The 21,370-nt window shown below is 38.9% G+C and overlaps 2 protein-coding genes and 1 long non-coding RNA gene across 6 annotated transcripts in view; 1 reads left to right on the top strand and 2 right to left on the bottom strand.

The window, feature by feature from the left end:
- Positions 1 to 958, bottom strand: part of LOC143476295 (uncharacterized) — a 42,049-nt gene extending 41,091 nt beyond the window's left edge. The window contains exon 1 of one of the 2 annotated variants that reach the window (XR_013121260.1): positions 703 to 958. This is a non-coding gene — a long non-coding RNA (uncharacterized LOC143476295). The remainder of the gene's footprint in view (positions 1 to 702) is intronic. The other variant, XR_013121261.1, reaches the window with a different exon arrangement.
- Positions 818 to 9,015, top strand: cuedc2 (CUE domain containing 2). Of its 3 annotated transcripts, none has more exons than XM_076974421.1 (9): positions 818 to 971; positions 1,556 to 1,640; positions 1,734 to 1,877; positions 3,164 to 3,225; positions 3,381 to 3,493; positions 3,750 to 3,920; positions 4,088 to 4,152; positions 7,817 to 7,877; positions 8,007 to 9,015. In XM_076974421.1, exons 2-9 carry the CDS (start codon positions 1,567 to 1,569, stop codon positions 8,151 to 8,153), a joined length of 837 nt encoding a protein of 278 aa, XP_076830536.1. In that variant the 5' UTR covers positions 818 to 971; positions 1,556 to 1,566; the 3' UTR covers positions 8,154 to 9,015. The 3 variants fall into 3 exon arrangements, with proteins under 3 accessions (XP_076830536.1, XP_076830538.1, XP_076830537.1); XM_076974423.1 differs by having other exon boundaries at positions 832 to 971; positions 1,496 to 1,640; XM_076974422.1 differs by lacking the exon at positions 818 to 971 and adding an exon at positions 1,037 to 1,175.
- Positions 9,016 to 9,190: 175 nt separating this feature from the next.
- On the bottom strand, positions 9,191 to 18,745 carry hif1an (hypoxia inducible factor 1 subunit alpha inhibitor). Its single transcript, XM_076974580.1, has 8 exons — positions 18,333 to 18,745; positions 16,765 to 17,015; positions 14,290 to 14,438; positions 13,771 to 13,916; positions 12,979 to 13,085; positions 12,358 to 12,421; positions 11,906 to 12,016; positions 9,191 to 11,271 (listed from the first exon to the last, which is right to left on the bottom strand). The coding sequence occupies exons 1-8, from the start codon at positions 18,507 to 18,509 to the stop codon at positions 11,215 to 11,217; spliced, it is 1,062 nt and encodes a 353-aa protein (XP_076830695.1). The 5' UTR covers positions 18,510 to 18,745; the 3' UTR covers positions 9,191 to 11,214.
- Positions 18,746 to 21,370: the final 2,625 nt, after the last annotated feature.

Genomic DNA, 21,370 nt, shown 5'->3' with positions numbered 1-21,370 from the left:
ACAAAGGCTAATAATAAACTCTCCTGGGAACTGCACTATCCTGCAGCTTTAATGACTCGCTCACTGAAGCAGTGACCTCAGGTCAGCTGTGATGTTTTAGGTCAGCATAAACAAATATCACCCTTTGGTGAAAGCAGTCCACATGCATACATACACTTGATGAAGGATATGTAAATAGTTATGACCTACTAACGGTATCCATCAAACTCTGAATAACCTCATACAACAAATACAGCAATATGATCTATTTATCACTATAGATAAACTGCTTATTGTTTTATTGATCAAGGCCAATGTCAATGAAAAAAGCTACAAAACACATTGTTGTTATCTTTATCTTATATAAAGCCAAACAGATTAGATATATTGCCCAGCCTGTAACGATAGCAAAACGATGAAAATCACTCTAACTAAGCATGCTGTTTGCAAAGTGTTTCTGTAGTGGTACCTGCAAGTGTGTTAAGAATGTCAAAGGACGTCAGTCTTGGGAGATAAATGTGATTTGTGATTACGATTAGATTGTGATATCTATTGCCGCATTTCAAGTTGATCAAATACTTGTTCTAACTTTTTTATATTCAGTTAGCCTCAGCAGAGAGCTGACCATACCTCCATAAAGATTTCACAGTATCACAAGATTTCACAAGTATCGAAATGTGCTTCCATTTAATACCATAAAACATATCAGCAAAAAAAGCCTACCACTGCATCTGGCGGAAAACGACGTGCCTCCTTCTAATGAGTACAGTACTCTGTCAAACCCTCGAGATAAAGCAATAACGCGCGCGCCCACCGCACGAGCGTGTGTTTACATTTAGAAGGAAATGATGTCATAGATTTTGAACGAACCACGGCGCGTGGGGTTAAAGAATTAGCCGTTTGAATCTTACATCAACTGACAGACGTCGACACACATTTAGCCACACGCATCTCGCGTCCGTTTGAACTATTTTTATCATTAATTTTAAAAGGTAAGACTTTTTTTGGGGTTTTTTTTGCCTTCTAAGCCTGGCGACACCGAGACTACGAAGCTAAAGCTGGCGAGCTAGCTTTGTTAGCTAGCTAACTCGCTAAGCTAAGCTAGCTAGCGGCACGGTTGCTTAGAGACCCAACGGCAGCCGCCACTGAATAACAGTAACGCAGCGCTTCACCTCTGGCGTGTTAATAACAGGCGGGTATGTGACTGTATTATATGAGCTGAGCGGCGAATACAACGAGCTGGTTCATGTGTGGTACTACATAGCTAGTCGGCTAGCTTTTAAAACGAGTACGTTTGAGTGCTGGATAATGAACGTTAGCCGGCTAGCCATGTTATGCTAACTAAGGTGAGCTTTTGATACCTGATACTCCCACATAGATATGGACACCTGTAACTGAATTAGCTAGATTAACTAACCCTGGTTTACTAGGTGAAGTGGGGTTGAGTTGGGTTAATTAAATGTCTGCTAGCTGTACTCTCCTAATGTTTAACGCTTTCGGTTGTGTTTACGTCCAGCGTTTCTCGGAGCAGGAACGTGAGTTTCAAGGTGTCTCGTGTTTTGCGCTTCTTGCTCAGGTGCAGGTAGGATGGAGCTTCAAAAGATCATTCACGAAGCGTTGCACGATTTCGTGCGATCACACATACCGCACGCAGACCTGAGGTGAGTTGGACACACACACACACACGCACCGTGCTCCAGCTACCCGCCGCAGGAGAAACGCTTGCGTTAACATCTTCTCCACGTTTTCACCAGCACTCTTGACGACGTGCTGCTTTCCTACATCACCGGTGTGTTGGAGGACTTGGGATCACAGGCTGGCGTTGAGGAGAACTTTGATGATGAGGTCTTCGTTGAGATGCTTGAAGCTTACATTCCAGGCTTTTCTGATATTGACAGGTAATGCAGATCTTGCACATAAAAGCCTTTTAAAAGCAATTACACTGCTCATAAAATGTAGAGGACACTTAATCGCAGTATATCACAGTGTCAGTTAAACCGAAGATATATCAACACGTCCAGTAAGGAAGTCACTACAGGTGCACTGGGAAGGTAACAACAACACAACCTTTAAAAGGGGATGGTTTTGCAGATGGTGGCCACAGACCTATTACTCTGACAAATTACTCTCTCCTTATCTTTATGTCTGATTATTTGCTACAGAACTGTAATTTCCTTGTCACTGCTGGTGACATGAGCTGTTACCTGCATCCCATTCAGGTTGCACAAGTAGTTCAGTTCCTGTAGGATGGCACATCTATACGTGCGTCCAGTAGGCTACTCCAGTGATCACTCCAGATCATCAGAACCAGACTCTATGAGGGTTGCATGAGGGCCTGACTAGTGGGACTCTCGATCTCAGCCCAGTACCATGCAGCTCGATCGGCAATCACCTGAATTGGCCACTGGTGATCTGTCCTCTACATAGACGAGAGCAGGTTTAGAGTGAGGCACATGTGATTGACCTGAAGCATTATGCTGTTTGCAACATAATCCACCATGACTGGTTTGGTGGTGGGTCAGTGATGGTCTAGGGGAGTATATCCTTGGAGGGTCCCACAAAGCTTCATGTGGTAGCCAGCGGTTCTGCGATTGCTGTTAGGTCCTGTGATGACATCCTCAGAGCTATGTCAGACCTTATGCTGGTGCAGTGGGCCTTCCTGGTTCTTCCTGGTACAGGACAGTACCCGTCCTTGTGTGGCCAGATTGTGGCCACCTCCTGGATGGTAAAGGGATTGATGGCACTGACTGGCCTTCAGGATCCCCAGACTTTAATCCAAGTGAGAAGCTCTGAGACATTATGATTATAGATCTGTGCCTACAAGGCTGCCAGTAGTACCACAGACTCCCCCAAGGACGCCGCCCACCATCTTATCAGGATCATGCCCAGATGTTTGGAAGTCCTTACAGGCCCATGAGGGCCATACACAGTACTGATTCACATTATGGGTTGCCATGATGATATTCACACAAAATTGGAAATGCTTGTAATTAAAAATGGTTTACTTGACCATTACATCGTTTTGATCTCAATGAAGTACACAGTATATATTGGTACTAGGTTTTTTGAGTAGTGTATGTTAATATGTTACAGTACTACTGACTGGGTGATATTGTCCACAATTATGAATTTATCCTAGTTATCATAGTGCATACTCCACAATGTAATCTTTTTCTTGTTCCAGTGTTCAGGTCTGCGAAATGATGTTTAATTTGGCTTCAAAATTAGCTTCAGCACGGAACCCAGGTAATACCCAGGAACAAAGACAGTTCCATTTAGGAGGGATCCTAAAATCAGAAAACAAGTCTGCTTACTTTTTACATATTTATGTAAATTGGTTTAAATGTATCATGTTGGAATGTTTGTAAATTTTGCTCTCTTTTTTTTTTTTTTTTTGGAAGAGTCTTTCGAGTTGAAAGCGGGCGAAAGTCCCACTGCTCCCACTTCAGACCACGGCATTTCAGTACCAAAGGTGCACTCTCACGCCTCACCAGTAGAGGGAGCCACAGCCAAGGTATTGAAGACACTTCTCTGGATTTTAACACCCTGACTAAATGTCTTTCCTGAATAAAATCCAAGCCATCTTATGTAAATATAACACTGTATTATAGTAACAACTTCTGTATTTCATAAATTTCATACCATGATGAAAGGTAACAATTTTAATTAAATATGACAATTTTTTCATAATGTACTCCCCCTTAATGATCTATTAACCAAAAGAGGGGGAATCGTGTGTGTGTGTGTGTGTGTGTGTGTGTGTGAGATAGATGAGAACACCTGAGTGGGATGAACAAGAACAGCACCTTCTGGAGATGTTTCCTAAGTGCAGCGTGACAGAAGCCAGAAGTGCATTGTCTATTGCTAAAGGGGACATGGAAGAGGCTGTGAGACTCATCATTGAGGGAGATGTCCAGCTCAGTCACACTCCCCCTCTCAGCGTGAGCAAACCGTCAGTAGTGACGTTTTTAGTTCCTCCTTGAGCGTCACTCTACCCTGAACCACAGTCACCTTTCAAACACAGCGAACAGCCCAAGACGAGGCTTGAAATGCCTTATGTATGTATTGAAGTGCATTGTTTATGTATTGCAGCTGTTTATGTTTTCAGGCAAATCAAGGAAAGAACATTTCTACACAGGCAGATGAGAAGCTGAAAGCGAGTATTCTAGAGAAGTGAGTGCTCTCTCAGTCTCTCCTGTTTTACACTTTAGACCGTAGGGTGTAAATTCACATTCTGCTATTTTTTGGAGGTTAACATTTATTATGGCAAGTAATTTCATATTTCCCTTATTTGATTCCTGAATTTGGAATTACAAGTCACCACTTTGGCACAAGAACATTTAAAACATTTTCATATACAAATTGGCTCCCCCTCCTATTAATTTAGAGGCACTTTTGTTTGCACAGCTGATAAAGGACCTCTAGCCAAAATCTTTATATATGCTTATGTTGCTTGTTTTTTTTAAGTCAGATCCAAATGTCTCATTACACTGTGATTTTAAACTCATTGAGAAGCTGCAAAGGAGTGTGAGGTTTCAAAGTACCAAAGCTGTTGGCAGCATTATTATACATGATTATACTATGAGAAACTACTACTCTGATGAAGTCTGGGTTGGAAAATTCAAACTTAAAAATGTTTGCCTTCACAGATTTGTGTGTGTGGTGTTTGGTGAAGAGATGCCTTGGTGTGTTGCATGCTATTATACATTGCTTTAGTCTATATTGCTCTATTATACATTGTTTCATCTAGTGTTGTCAAAAAAATCGATATATCGATACGTATCGATACTGAACATTCTGAAACGGTACAATACTCGTTTCCCTTAAGTATCGATTCTTTTTTACATAAAATGCGCTTTCGTTTGACCCACCCAAGCTGCCGTAATGCACAGGACAGTTTGTAATGCTAATATGGCAGCTAAAGCAAACGCAGTGCTGTTGGATTCGAAGCAGATACAGATGGAAAACTGAAGGACATGAACAAGCCCGTTTGCAAGCGGTGCTTTTGGAACATTTCAACGAAGGGCGCTAAAGCCTGGTTGAGTGACCATAGCGCTCGACTCCACGCGCACCTCGCGCGAACCTCCGCGAGCGGTGGAGGCTTTATACTTTCCGCTTTGCAGTGTCCGAAACTATATGTGGTAGTATAAAAGAAACACCCCTCAAAACAGGGGAATAAACACTTACCTGACGAATGTTAATGCTGCTTTGTGTTTCAGGTTTGAAAAGTGCTGCAATTTAGGCTAAAGTACTTGAAAATGTTGAAATTGTAACTACTTCGTTTCACAACAAATATCTGTCTGACTTAACAGTTCTCTTGTATTACATTAACAAATACGAGCCTCTTGTAATTCCAGGATGAAACATGAGAGAACGTGAAGACGTTAAGATTGGGCGTTTTGAAAATAAACAACCATTAAATAATGTGATTAAAAGCGCAATATTTCGAATCATTTCAAGTATATGTATAAATATTTAACTTAATTAAGTTTAACGTGCTGGGAAATATTGGTACAAGCGCTTGAATTGAACCCTGCAAACATGACTTTGTTCATTGCGCTGAGGCGCGGCGCGCGCGAAGTTACAAAATTCGAGAGGTGCACGACCTCGCGTGCGCCGCGCTTCAGCGCGATGAACAAAGTCATGTTTGCAGGGTTCATACACCTTGTGGAATTCAAACACTTGTATGTCACTTTCAAGGTCCATTTCAATATTTCCCAGCACGAGCAAAGACACTTTGTCAGACGTTCAAAAGACGTCCACTGAAAAGCCAGAATGAAAGTTTTAGCGACGTCTTTTTTAAACGTCTATTACTGCCGTTCAGTTGCAGTTTTTGCACGTCCTGACATCCAATAAAGGTCCTAGTCAAACGTTCAGATAGAAAACTCGTCATAGGCGTTCATGTTAGGTTAAAAGGTTATGGTCCTAGTCACACTGTCAGATTTTGAACCAGTTTTGAACGTCCACCAGACATGCAAAAATGGGTCTGGACTGACCGACATGATACAGACTTGATTTTAACGTCTTTCTGACGTCGCATGTTTGTTGGTATAAGTTAAATATTTATACATGTACTCGAAATTATTCGCTTTTTTATCACATTATTTAATGGTTGTTTATTTTCAAAACGCCCAATCGTAACGTCTTCACGTTCTCTCATGTTTCATCCTGGAATTACAAGATGCTCGTATTTGTTAACACAAAAGAACTGTTCAGTCAGACAGATATTTGTTGTGAAATGAAGTTACAATTTCAAGCATTTTCAAACACAAAGCAACATTCATTTGTTTGTTTATAAAAAAAAATAAAAAGGCTTTAAAACGGAAATTAGCACCGTATCTGACTTTGGTATCGAAAATGGTATTGAATTTCAATATTTTTTTAAGTATCGTATCGAAGTTGTAATTCTTAGTATCGTGACAAGCCTAGTTTCATCTAGGGATGACCTGCAATAATCGCTGATTCGACTATACCCCCTAGTCGACTATGAACGTCATAGTCGAATGTACCATTCTAACTGCATGGGGGTGCCCAAGGATGCTGCTAAGAATTAGTTGTTACATGAAATGTCATTGTTTTCGTTATATATAGTCTTTTTTCAAATAAAATCATCCTAATTTCTGTTAATAAATATTTTTAAATTATGTGTGCGCATTAACAATAGGCATCTTCTTTACTAAACATTAATAAATCACACCCTGCAGTTGCACAATCCAAATGAGCGGCACTGAACACGCTACAGGATAGTCAGTAGCATCTACCGAGATTATAATGGCTACAAAAAAAACTTCAAAAGTATTTTGAAAAAGATAAAAATGAATAAAACAAAGTAAAGTGCAAGTTATGTCATCAACGTCTTTCATTTCACACGACAACAACCAACATGGCATACCATTTAAAACGCGTAAGGCGAAAAAAAAGGTTCAGCCGTTTGTCGTTTGGGTCGTGTCGTCTCGTCGCGGTGCGTCTCCTTGTTGTTGTTTGCTTTTTAAACCCCGTTACTTGGTTACTTTAACCTTTCTTTATATTTCTTTTTATTTTTTTGCAGTTGTGTGGCAATTTTTTTATATTTTCAGGCAGGCATATTTTTTTTAGAATATTTTTGACATTTTGCACAGTGTCTGTCTGACAGTTTGATATGTGCACTGACGGTGACTTTTTTTTGTTAATGCTCTCTAACGTTTCATTTAAAAAATAAATAAGTAAATAAATAAAAGCTGAATAAAGCCAACCTATCATGTTTATTCATGTTTTACGTTTTTACTTTGAAGTGGAAAAAAGTCCACTTCATGAGAACGGGATCCTGTTTAAGGAGCTCTAGATAAAAAAACAAAAAAATACAATTCGACTATTAGTCGACTAAAGGGAAAATCTGACAAATCAGATTAGACTATGAAAATCCTTAGTTGAATACACCTCTAGTTTCATCACCATACCACTTTCATAACTGAAATTGTGGACAGGTGTGAGACTTTGTAATAGGACTAGATGTTTAAGTTCCTCCATGTTCATGATTGGTGAGAGTGGAGTGGGATTGACATTGGTGACCATGTGGTGCCACCTGTGCGACACATCATCAGTTGTGTGCCCTGGCATCCTCGGTGGTTTCGGCCATTTCCTCACAAGATAATAGTCTCATCAGTTGGTGATGGGGGCTCTCGCAGGGATTTGAGCCCCATGAAAATATATCACACTGAGCCCACCACCCCAGGCCTCACACACCCTGAAAATGTAGCATTGTGCATATTGTAGGATTCACTGTAGGGGAAATCTTATTCTTCAGTCTAAAATTTCTCAAGATGCACAATGGAGTTACTGCACTTTTATTTTATTTCAGATATATGCTGGTAGATGATGAGGAAGACAAGAAAACCCACAGACCAGTCGTTCCAAAAGACGTAAGTGCCTTTGCTGGAAAATTTTAAGCATTTCTACCATATACAGTTTGTGAATAACGTGAGATGTTGGACAAAACGGAGGTGTGCAGTATATATCCACAGTACTGAAGACCTGTTTGATGTCTTCAGGCCCCCAAGAAGTTGGTGCGTTACCATGGCAACCAAGTCGTGACTACTAAAGGGGAGCGCTACCATCTGGTTAAGAAGGATGAGACGGAGGACATGAAGAAGACTTACGTTAGCCTCAAACCAGCACGCAAATACCGCTTCCATTGATGAGCGTCCGGCGCTTGTGCAGTTGTTTACGTTTTGAAATTTTATTTATTACTGGAATATCTGAATTTCTGTTTTAAATTATTCTTTCAGACGTTTCTTTTTGGATGGTCCTAACTGGAGTTATCTTTTTATCATTTTTTCACTTTTCTTTTTTTGTTTATATATATATTTTTGTACTAACACCAGTTTTAAGGTATAAACTTTACTGAGACTAAAATTGGAATGAAATAAGGTATAAAAAAAAAAAAAATCAGTGCTACTCCTAAATGGCAGTAAAATGAGTTAACCTGTCTCAAGCATTTTTAATTCCTGGGTGTTACTAATGCTCTCAAGATTCTCAAATTATTCACTATTTTTTTATTGCACATGTATTAATTACAGAAGGATGAACAGAGTTCAGGTCATTACAAGTTGACTCAAGATGGGCTCACAATAGATTTCAGTGTAAATCCACATATTTCAAGTGACTGCTTCAGAGTGACTAGATCGCTCTTACATCAGAACATCCTTCGTTTGACTTTATTCTGTATTAGAAGTATTGTGAACTTTGGTGCTCAGAGCCCTGCATGTTTTTGTGATGGTAGCTGACTGTTCATTTACAGTATTTGACAGATAGTCTTAGCCAGAGTGACTTACATATGAGTATGATGGCGTGTGTGCGCTCGCTGGAAATCAAACCCATGACTGGCACCTTGCTCTACCTTAATATTCATCGTCTGTACTTGTACTGTTATACTAATGTATGACCTTTGTAACTGTGTTGGGATATCATTTATGCTTGTATTCAAATTGTGGTGTCTCACAGGTGATTGCTGCTACTACCATTCATGAAACTGAAAATAAACCTTATATTCAGTCCATAGGTTTGGATATAGTCAACAAATCTGTACTTTAATTTCTAAAGTTCAGTTAAAACCCATCTGGAATCAAATATCCATACTAATTTGGTGTATACCATACTACTGTTGGTAGTATAGTTTTTTTTTTTTATGGAGAAGATTTTATGACACAAATCAAGTATTGACACTGAGGCAGTGTACCAAAATACATTTTGTGGTTTTTATTTATGAACTACATGCAGAACTGGTCTCAGTAGCCATCCAACTCGATCAGTAATCAATACAGCAGAGCAGGTTTTTCAAGAAAATACGCCATTATTACAAACCATAAAAACCGTAGTGGGATCATGCTAAACTTTAACTAATAAACAAAGCATTAAGTAGATCACAGATCTCTAGTATTTAAGAGAAACCAAAAAAGGTTCTCGTGGGCTGCCAAAGACACATATGCCAACAAGGTGGGATTTCACTTTATATCAATTATTACTATTCCATGAAAAATGTAGAATTTACTATTTCTAATCCTCAACACACTTGGGAGTTTGTTAATTAACAAAACATTTAAAAGCTAGCAGTGAGTTTGCAAGTACAGGAAAGTAAATGCTCAATAAATAAAAATCAGAAAAACATTGTACACTGCCAAGAATCACAAAATAATGCTCTCTCCTGGGAAATGACAGTTTCTCATGTTTTAAACATTATTTAAGTCCAGCCATGCTGAGTAAAAGTAATTTTTCCTCAGACACCAAGTCACATACTTCTATTTTTGATTACTCTGCACCCGAGTCTTCTGTAATTTTGAAAAAGTTACAATATTAGCATTGTCCTTTTTAAAGCAATCCTATAAGTATTCAGAAGAGCTTTTATGCACATTGACTCTTATTTGGGTATTTCAGCTTTCAATTGAAATACTCAAGCATAAAGGCTTATCATTTAAGTGCTATATCCACAATCTCTCTTACAATTCATAGCAAAACAAAGAATTAAGAATTATGAGATCATTAATCATTTAAAATAATTTTGGGACACAGTGATCATTGCTCAATTTGCCTTATAAGTTCAAAATATCCTTAAATGAAGAATAGGCAGTGTAAACAAATCCTGAGACAGGATGGCACGTGCAAATTTAAAAAATAAAACAGGATAGTGGATAATTTGGTTAATTTCTATTGGGTAGAATTGTGGCAATGGATAAAAGAAGTAGGCCGAACATTGCTTTTGTTGGTGGAATTTTAGAATATATTATCTGTAAAAAAAAAAATACTACCACAACCTCAGAAAACAAGCTTAAACGTTAGTTTAAAATGAATGGCCATCATCAACGACACACATGTATGTATCCTGCGAGAGACATTCGTTTCTACCCATTCAATAGTATTTATTGAACTGTGACACCAAAATTGTTAATGCCTTGTAAATACATGTTTTCTTAACTTGCCATTTCAGTCCTGAAAATTGTACCATATGTAAAATAAGGTTACATTCAAAGAAATATACAAGTGAAGCAATCAAAGGAAGAAATGTACACAAAAGATAAAAAATATAGATATGTATTTAGAAATGTTTAGCTTCATCAAACATTGTTCAACAATTCAAGCAGGACTCGGGGCCAAACATTCCTTCAGTGTTTCATAGCAAACCGATCCTTCTGACCACTACGCTTATTTATAGCTCTAGCCAAAAATGCTTGGGGAAGTAAAATGTCAAAACTAGACTTTATGAGTCTCTTTTCTGCAAAAATGACTGCATACAGTTAAAATTAAATAGTCATTCAAGTTAAGCTCACAAGTAGTCCTGTCAACATGGCCAATGGTTTTTGACTAAGAATGCTAGTAATTTAATGTTGTTTCCTCATGGCATCTTTTCTGTCCTATAATTGAATAAACCATAGGTGCTAAGGTATATGTATGTCCTTTGATAAGTGTTAGTTCCCACTGCACTGCAATACATCACTCAGCAGTATGAAATCACACTACACTTATGAAGTCTCAAAATATGGATGAAATGTGTCCTCTCTAGTTGTAATTTCCTTGAAGAGATACAGGCCTAACAAGACAGTTTGAGGCAATCGAATCAGACCTAAATACAGGCAAAAACACTGCCATACACTGCAAGTTTAACACTGTGAATGTTTGGAAGACACGTTCACAGCAATAAACTCATATACAGCCCCATCCCCACACCACCCCCCTACGGCACACTACAGGAAGGCTGCCACCATATTAACTCAGACCTTGATCGAAACGTCCCTTGATCATCATGTTCAGCAATGGACCAACCTGTGAAATGAAAAGTAAATGCTTTTTTTATGATTTTACAAGTTTCGAAGGCATAGCCAGAGCCCAGCTGAAGTACACTAGAAGATCTCATCTTAACCAGAGCAGTACATGAAGCTTACTTGTTCAGCTGACATTCATCACAAGTTCAAACACACCACACATTTGTCTGAGAAAATGCTGTTAGAAAATGGGATGACAGCAGGCATTTGGACCAAAAACGTGTGTTTGCAAGCTGTCTCAGTTCAAGCTAAGTGTGCCATTACTGTTCAAGCAACAGAAACCAAGCCAGCAAGGCAGTGTAGCTGAAATACATGCTTTGCCCACTCTGCCATGAAAGAGGATCACTTTATAAGAAGAAAGTAATTAGGTTAGCAAAATTCCTGCAAACGCTTCAAGGATTCACACCAGGAAACCATAGTTCATATGGGAAAACAATCTAAAAAGGTTAATGGGCTCCTGAATACACAGGTATTCTCAGATCCATTCTGATTTAAACCAGGGTAGCTACAAAAATACCTTGAACTAGGTTATTGTCAGGGTCAACATACAGAGGGAATTTCTTCAATGTACTAATCTTGCTGGAGAGTTTAAATATAGTAAAAGCATTGTGATGAACTGTTCTACTTTTTAGTACCTCGTGTGGGTCCCCCAAGGCTTCTCCCAACATCTTCTCAATGTTTCTCATTATGGCCACCTTCTGATGAGCTTTCAGCGGGTATTCTATCCTCTTTGGAGTGGGTGCACCCTAAAAAAAAAAGACACTAGACTTGTAGTCTGCACTTAATACGGCATCACACAATATTAAGGCTAAACTCAGTGTAATTTCAAGACTGGACCATAAGGGTTTTGCAGGCACCTAGCTCTTCAACCTGGGTGTGCATACAGATATTACAGCATATTAAGTAGTTGTCGTTTTGTTTCCATATTGGATGGAAGTGTGCATGTGTATCTAATTTATTGTCTAATTTTTGTAACCCATAAATCATCATCATTCCTAAATCTAAAAGTCTTATCTTCTGCCACTGTGAGTATGAGTCCCATGCTGCTACTGGCTTTAACAGAATGAGAAGTAAACCACTGTGGTACCTTGTACCAGAAGTTGACGGTGATGGTTACGCCTCCATTTAGCAGGGACTCTATGTGATGCCACCTACATTAAGCACAAGCAAACATGAACACAGTAACAACAAATATCAATTTTGGGTATACTACTACTATCACTGGGGTACTCTAGTCTATAACCAAAACTGCATAACAAAATAAATATACACATAGTCTCAAACCAATTGGATTTCGGTGTTGCAATTAATCCAGAAAACTCAATCAGACAAGAACTATGTACAGTCCTGTGATTTCTGGTATCTGCAACACTTAACAAATAAAGCTAATACTCTACCATATATGCCAAAACTAATGGGCTATATAGGCTGCAAAGCCAAAAAATAAATTTGTGTCACTGTAAAAAGACTGCACAATATTATATGGACTTTTCATTTTATTTTGCATGCCTTTAAGAGCTCTTTACATCATTAAGTAAAAATTGTAGAACAACTAAATACAAAGCAAATTGTGAATAAACATTGCATCGCTACAGCTAAAAACCAGGTTACCATCAGGTGTAGGTCAAAATCTGTTATTATTAAAATCAGGTTTAATAAAATGCCACCCAGAAGCTACAAATACAAATAATTTACATACACCTCTTACCAGTACATTGGGATGTACAGCACATCACCTGGTCCAACAACAGCTTCATAACCCACAACATTTTTAAATTTTGGAAACCTTTCGTAATCAGGATTTTCAAAATCAACCTGTAGTGGCAAAACCAGACATGAAATTAATGATGCTATAGATGTCCATTTATCATTAAGATAATTTAATGCATAATCAGGGATTTGAGAAGAATGCGGTAGCCCTAACAGTTCATTTATATCCAGGGGCGCAGATGGCACTGGGGACAGGGGGGACATGTCCCCTCCAGATTTATATTGACCCCATCCGAAATCTAGCATCTACAAGCATAAACGTATATATTGTACAGCTTGGTCCCCCTCACTTCAGAATTTCCAACTGCGCCGATGTTTATATCTAACTATGAGGTGTGTGGAGTGCGCTCCGAGTGGAGTGCGCTCAGAGATGCGTGTGGAGTATGTGGTGTGCACTCTGAGACGTGTGTGGAGTGCGCCCTGAGAAGTGGGCGGAGTGTGTGGAGTGCGCTCAGAGACACATGTGGAGTGTGTGGTGTGCGCTCAGAGACGTGTGTGGAGTGCACTCCGAGTGGAGTGCGCACTGAGATGCGTGTGGAGTGCACTCCGAGTGGAGTGCACAACCATCATCAACATGGCTCATAAAAGCACAAAAAGAAAACTACTGATATTTATAGCTCATATGAATGTAGAAGTCATACATGCATAATACAGCACTGTAAGCAAAACAAAACTGCCTTCCGCATTGCTAACTGCAGATGCGACTACACTAGCTGGACGGATATAGTACCTGGCTCTGTCGGTCACACGGGTGGTGCACAGGGTAGGGGTAGAGACACTCAAACTGCTCCGGAGGAAAGAGGATGCACCTCTTGTAACCTTTGATCTGTGCAAAGAAATTCTGCTGCTCGTCATAATGTGCTGGTGTTACGTTACCTTTGAAGAGAGCGGTAAAAAAAACGTGCAAAACAAAAAGGATTGAAGTGAGAATCTTTCAATAAGTACACAATCTACTGAAAGACAAAAAGGAAATCAATTATCAAAGCACATATGATTACATATTGTTTGCAGCATTTCTCAGACACTCTTATCCAAAGCATATCCGGACAAATACATATTTATCACAACAACAGTACATGGGTACACGTGTACAACGCTGGGAATTGAATCTATAACCTTGGTAGCTCTAGCACTTAACTCTATGTCCTCCACCAGGTGAGGTAGAACTCCAAGCTATAGCTTAGAGACTTGATTATGGCCATCTACACTATTAAAAAGCAAGCGAGGATTCTTTGCTATGTAGCTGTACCTTCCATGCCTATGAGCAGCAGGTTAGATGTAAGCTGTCCCCAGTTTCGTTTGGTTTGCTGTTTATTAATCCAGTTCCAGTTGAATCCCAGGAAATCCACAACAATTTTTCGCCCAACTGTGTCATTGAGGGTCTGCTGCAAGTACACTCTAAAAATAACACAGTCTGTGTCAGTGAAGAAAAGACTGATTTAAAAAAAAAGGTTTGCAGGGTGTTTTTAATGAAATCATTCACTGGTCCACTACCTTTGAAGTTCAGCAGCAGGAAAAATATATATCTCTAATGTTAGCGAAGGGTCTAAAGGAGTGTCTGGGGAACATTTTGCAAATATTTTATTTTATACCCTCAGTTACTCACATTAAATGACATTATACGAGGAAAAATAGCTTAATAGAATAACACACAATTTTAGCATATTTTTGTGCCAAGTTCAAAGGCGTTGTTAACTCAGCCAAAACCAATTTTAATTGTCAATCACTTAGTCACAACACAGCTACTGGGAAACTATTATATGGCTATTGGAAATAAAAAGGCAAGTGAAGAACACTACTGGAAGGATTACTGCCAATTTGTCATTCACTGCATGAGTGCAGAGCGTCGTGAACTCATGCAATATAAAGTATGCATGAGTTCAATTGAACGTACTGCATAGGGACAGGTTTAGTTAGCTAACTTTTATTTAGTTAAAGAACAATCATTTAAATCATGTTTTATCAAGACTTCGTGGTTGGATAATCCACTTAGTGTTGGTATTACATGTGCTATGCAATGACATCTTATAATCCAGAACTGTCCACATGGTTATAAATGGCTACAATTTTGTTCTTGTGTTTCTAGGCCAGACTCTTAATTCCATTTCTGGAATGTCACTGCTTATGTGTTTTGATATACTGAATACTCAAAGAGGTATCCACCATATACATGTAGGCTATTTCGCACAGAGAACTGCATTTAGTTTCCTTTTCTTTTAATGTGCTAGTCATTACTGACACATTCAAACAGTGCCAGCAACTCACTGTAGCCTATAGCTTTGTGTCAATTCATGCATTATGAAGTACAGTCATAAGCCACTGTAGTCTGCACAATGTGCTGTTTACTGCTCTTAAACTATACCCTATAAACTTTACTGCCCCGTTCCTGTATGTTTGCAGAACAGAAACATCTCAAACCAAAACACTATGTTTTACCCTGGGCTAATGGAACAGCAAATATTTATGAAGTACCTTATGTTATTAAGCCATGTCAGAATATCCTCCAAATAACATAACCACACTTTTTATTTATATATATATATATATATATATATATATATATATATATATATATATATATATATATATATATATATATATATATATATATATATATATATATATATATATATATGGTTCTCAATTTGTATCTGTACCACATACAAGTAACCAAAGGACAAAAACATCCAACAATACATGTGCAATGTAGCAGTTCTCACTAGGGGTGTCAGCCATCATGGTCTCCCACAGACTCTCTCCTTTGTTGCATGCAAAAAGTTCCTAACCTTTCTGCACAGCCAATTTCTCTGCAGTTCTCGTACGTCACACAGGTATTAGAAGTACGCTACACCCTGGAGAGTGTACCATCAGCATAAAGTTGGAAAGACACTCCTGTGTCACTACCTGTAACCCTGCCAAATTTGCATGTCACATGTATACTCCTTCACATGTGCATAGGCAACATGCGTGAAGCACAGCACCCATCAGCAGCAGGTGTGGCTCTGCAACACAAGTGGTACTACATGACGTTGCTACATCAGAAATGAAGCAGAATTTAAGGTCTCAGTACCATTCAGCCTACTTAAACAAACCAAACATAATAATCCCCTGAGGCTCTTGTAGCCATAGTCTTGTTCGCTGGGGAAACAGGATGGAGATACAGTAAAATATCTAAATATTCATAAGCTGCAAGTAATAGTAAACAATCTCCCCAAGTTAACGAAATAATATACCCAACTTAAGTCAAGATACTAGGAGGCAAAGTCCTCAAGCATCATTTTGAACTAAGGGTTGAAGAGAGTGGTTTAAAGATGGACATTTGGTAAACCTCTCCTTTATTTTTACATATTTAGACCAGTTATGCTATGATAGGCTGTGACATTCCACAAATCGAAATCAAATTTCTAAATGAGGTGGGGCACAGCAGCTAAATCAGTGCACAGCAAGGTCTGTCTTTCTGTTACCTGCCTGACTAACTGCTTAGTCATGCTCTATAGTGCTTTTATTTCCTGGGCCTCACATTTCCACACCTTTGAACACGTGCTTTTACAGCTCATCACCAAGGTAAACCGCTTGAACTCAGATGCGTCAATTCATAAGGTCTCAATAATACTGTGTTTCAAGGATGTTTGTGTAGCAATCAATTCCGGTGAGCACATTTAGACAAGTTAAACCAACAATTCCTCAGACGTTACTGATTTTAGTAACAGAAACCCAGACTCACCGGTCTCTTCCACTCAGCTCTTCAGCCTGATGCATCCTGTCTACAAAGTCCGAAAATTTCATCTCCAGTCTCCGTGACTTTGGTACAAAGTTCTCAAAGTTTGATAGTTTCTTCTCGTCATAATACAAGAATTTGTGGTTTTCAGAAATGTATACTGAAAAGTCCCCATTTCCAATGTTTTCTTGCAAGTAATTTATGTCCCACTTGAGTGCTGGATAAACCAAGCTGGTATCCGTTAATACAACAGGTTCCTATAAAGAAGAAATTTGCTGAATTAAGATGTATGCATAACTTTTTACAAGGTTATGGTTACAAGTCACTGACAGTGACATGGTTTAAGTTCTAGGTACAACCATGCAAGCATCAAATACACAGAACATACATACACATACACAGACATAGACAAGGCAAAGGCGGAATAATGAACCCTTCCTCCCCCTCCATCGTGAGTATGGCAAAGTCGTGGCTTTGTACCTTCTTCTAACACAGAGTAAACCACATGTAGTTACACATCTTTTTTGGCATCCCTGCGTCCATGCAAGATCACATTTGCGAAGGTAATAGAATCTGCTTTGTAAAAGCAGCATATTTCATACAACTTCTGTATAACTGGGCCCCAACACAGTGGTAAACTGCACATATGTGAGTGTATAGGAGCGAGTGCATGGTTTGGTGTAAAATAACCTGCAGCCCTGTAGTGAGAGGTGCTACGTGACTAGAGGAACGTGCTCCGTCTGCACGTAGGCGGCCAGCCCGATAAACCCCACACACTCCGCGACGAGCGGCTGTAATAAACGTGTTTTATACCCACCGAGCCAGTTTTGTGTCTGTGGTTTATATTTTGTTCTCGTGTTAATCGACGCACCTATATCTGAGCGTTTATGATATACAGCTACTAAGTTTATTTATAAATATATCGCGTTTTCAAACACCACAGCGTTCAGGTCGAGCTCACAATACACGTTTAAGCTGGCTAAATGACATAATTCAAATAGTTATTAAATTGTTGTTACTGTGGGTTAACTCGCTATTAAATCATATTCATTAACGCTGCCTAATAATAGTTTGTTGGAAATATTTGGCAGTCGCGTTAGCAGTCGAGGAGGCGTGGTGACTATTACACTGGCGGCTCGCTTAAAGCGGGCAACACACCATTTTTTTGTAAAAAAAATGTATTTTGTTGTTGTTGGTTTTTTAGACACAAATTAGTATTAATTCGCGTTTCTTTTCTTAATTCGCACACGTTTTAAACCAGTAACTAACAGTTCGCCAACTTGGGTTAAAGCCACCTCTCTCGTTCGTTTCCGTAGCATCATACCAAAATAAAAGTCCGCGTTAGCCAGCTAGCTCTCGGGCTACATCCTTTAGCCAGCTCGCTACAGAGCTAGTTTCGGTTTGGTTAGTATCGAAAAACACCTTAATTTTTTACCCCCTAATAAAACTAAAATTAAAACTGATAGTTAATTTAAAAGCTATGGTTACTAGGTGGTGAGCTAAATGACTTTAGTTAATGAAGTGATACGGTAACGAGTAGCTACAGCGCTTGAAACGTTACACTGTTAACTCACCTCGTTGTTGATCAGGATCTCCGCGTTGGGGTCCGTGTGGGACAGACGCGGTATTTGTCTTATTTGAAACGGGTACTGTCGAAGCTGCGAGTCGGTCCAAGCCGAGTCGTGAACATCCGAGAAGGAAGCGGGACCGTCGCTGGCCGCTGGGTCAGCCGCATCACGTCTGCCTGCCATTTCTCCCCTGGGTGACTGTCCGAGACTTGTTTTCACAATACAAGATGAACAACACGAGTGTGTGTGTGTGTACAAGCTAGCTATCTAAATGATTCAGAGCTGATATAAAACCCTTGGCAGACTGGTCATCTTGTTGATCCACCTAACGGGAAGCGACCATCGCTGCTCGCAGGGTGTCGGGTTTGTTTGGTAGCGGCGTGTGCTGCGTGTCTGCGTTTTCTGTCACAGTGGCGTGAAGGCAGAAACAATTGGACAATGTTTTTTTGTTGTTGTTGTTGTTTTTCAAAACATTTTTTTCTGACCCAGGTCATTGCACACACATTCCAGACACACGTTAGTACATTTGACATATTCGTCCTTCTCATTTCGACTGAAAATATTGTGGTATTTTCAGAAAGGCGGTGATGCTCCCAAACAAACACAAAATGTCACTGTACGGAACAATCGAGTGAGGACTTTTAGTTTGAAAGACGATTGTACCAGGCGACCCAGAAGACTTTGTAACGGGCCTACTTAATATTTTAATCTGACATTTTTTATAGCTAAAGTATGCGTTATGTTGACTAAAAAAACAAAATTAAGGTATTTTATTGGTATATCGAAAACATCTAAATCTTTACATTTAAACTTCCAGACTCGGAGTTTCGGATTCAGAAATTCCCGATGTTGGCACACTCCTTGGGTGAAATGAACTATATTCTAATAGACTATATTCCATCACCTGTTTAGTTTTATATACTGTGGGCCAGTTTTAAGTCACACAAATTACACAGAATTTCAATTAATCATTTGAAGAAACGTCAGTAAAGAAAATGTGTGAAACGGTGCTTTGTCATAACTATAACTATGAACATCATGGATTAAGCTTTTATAAATCCAGTATATGTAGCATAAAGTTATTAAGTGTAAAAGCCATTAACCATTTTACCGGCAGTTAAGGGAACAAAACATACGAAATATTTATTGTTTTATAAAAGCTAATAATATGAATATGTGCATTTGCTTAATAACAAATATTGATATTGATAGAAACATTAATATTAAGACCAATATAGCTGATCTACCTATGTCTTATTTCAGACCACTAAAGTAGTGGCATTATGAACTACCTCATTTAGTTCACCAGCAGATGGAAATCGAGTGCCACTCAGATATTCTTTAAAATCATTTCAAATCTCTGGACAGGGTTGGGCTGCGATGGGAACATGAACAGTGTAACGTAATCAGGATACCAAAGAAAGTAGTTTCAATTACAGTTACAGGACAAAGACGTACGGTAGATTGTGAGTACGCTGTGTGAAAACATGGTGAGTACTAGCAGGATTACATCCTAAAGTTAACAAAGAATATGTACTCTTTTAAGGATTTTAAGTAAACGGAACGCGCATGCGCATGATTCGTCGTACTGCCTTCGCGTATACTGCGCCTATCAAAAGGTTTTTGTTACATCTTAGACTAACAAGTTGTTTTAGGGATCAGACGTGAATTTGCAAGATTTTGCCAGACTTGAAACAGCACACACTACGCAGTTTGAGTGTTATGCTAAAGCTTTGATCGTCAACACGAAATTTGTTTCACGTGGATATTTGTTTCACGCTATTTGTTGGCTGCAAACACAGGGTTTTGGTTTTGAGATTTTTTTTTATTGCGGATACATTATATATATTCATACAACCGCATATAGTCTACGTGTTGAGTCATGAGGAAATGAAGTTTCTTTTTGTGCTTATATAGCAGTTTATTTTCAAACAGCCATTCATTGACGTCTATTTTGGACGTTATGTTTTTTCAATCGTTATCACATGATAAATACCTGCTTATGTTGTATAAAGAGGTTGGAGTAAAATAACCCGTTTTACGATCTGCTTCTCTAGAGACATTCTTTCTGTCTTACCCGAGTGCTAAGTACTATCTTGGGCAAAAGTCCACGTTCTATCATCTGTTTTTAATCAGGTCCATCAGTGCCAAAACATTCTGGACGTTTCAACGCAGGTGGACCCAGTCTGGGAGTGTAGGGACTGCAGCAAAGGGCCTTCTCAGCAGTGCAGGAGTTCTGGAGAAGGGACATGTTTATATAGATATCTTTTACCCATCTCCCGAGTAGTTCATGAGGCACAGAGAAAATACAGGAGCTTGTAGGTGACTGGCAATATATTGGTTTAAAGTCAAAAGCAATGGATAGTTACATTACAAAGCAAGGAACAGAATCTTTCTCATACATTTAATAAAACGTTTGTATGTCCCACAACTAACATGCATCAAAGCAAACACAAGTGTTATAGTCCAAAAGACTTAACTCTTTATTCTGACAAAACTGTAGCATATTTGTCCTAGTTTCTAAGAGGTGTATTGCAAATTAACAGTAACAGGTAAAACAGCAGTTTCATGTCTAAGGTACAGAACTTAAAAATCGTTGTAATCAGGTGCCTTCAGCATACACTTTCCCACCCATCACTGTATTTGCATCCATGCTGACCCTAACCCCCTCTTGGTGTTGTGTGTCCCAAGCTCCTAAGACACAAATCCTATTAGTCAAGGTTTCTCAGCACCATTAAGTGTAATTTTCCCATTTTCCAAGGATTGCATCATCACTTCACTTGGCTGAGTGTAATTTTCTGTTCAGAGTCTTTATTTTCTAGTGCAAATGAAATGAAAATGTAACTGCCATATGCAAACAAATGCATACAATCTCAGTTTACCAGGCTGTTTTTACTTATGTAACGAATATGTAATTTCATAACCTTATAATAAAGGTAATATCATACATTAATTTCTGGAATAGATGAGTTTTTGTGCATATCTGTAGTTTTGCATTCTCCAGCATCTCCAAATCCCATGATCAATGATTTATAATTAAGTGA

Source organism: Brachyhypopomus gauderio, chromosome 15, assembly GCF_052324685.1.
Source record: "Brachyhypopomus gauderio isolate BG-103 chromosome 15, BGAUD_0.2, whole genome shotgun sequence".
In the NCBI taxonomy this organism is placed as follows: Eukaryota; Metazoa; Chordata; class Actinopteri; order Gymnotiformes; family Hypopomidae; genus Brachyhypopomus; species Brachyhypopomus gauderio.
This window is presented reverse-complemented; position numbering and strand designations above follow the sequence as displayed.

Excerpts from the sequence above, each read along its gene's own strand:
- cuedc2 (XM_076974421.1), top strand. The coding sequence starts at position 1,567 with ATGGAGCTTCAAAAGATCATTCACGAAGCGTTGCACGATTTCGTGCGA. Across the intron at positions 3,226-3,380 it reads AGCTTCAGCACGGAACCCAG|AGTCTTTCGAGTTGAAAGCG; the intron begins GTAATACCCAGG and ends TTTTTTTGGAAG. Across the intron at positions 7,878-8,006 it reads GACCAGTCGTTCCAAAAGAC|GCCCCCAAGAAGTTGGTGCG; the intron begins GTAAGTGCCTTT and ends TGATGTCTTCAG.
- hif1an (XM_076974580.1), bottom strand. The coding sequence starts at position 18,509 with ATGGCAGGCAGACGTGATGCGGCTGACCCAGCGGCCAGCGACGGTCCC. Across the intron at positions 17,016-18,332 it reads AGATCCTGATCAACAACGAG|GAACCTGTTGTATTAACGGA; the intron begins GTGAGTTAACAG and ends TCTTCTTTATAG. Across the intron at positions 11,272-11,905 it reads CCTTGGGGGACCCACACGAG|GTTGGTCCATTGCTGAACAT; the intron begins GTACTAAAAAGT and ends TTCATTTCACAG.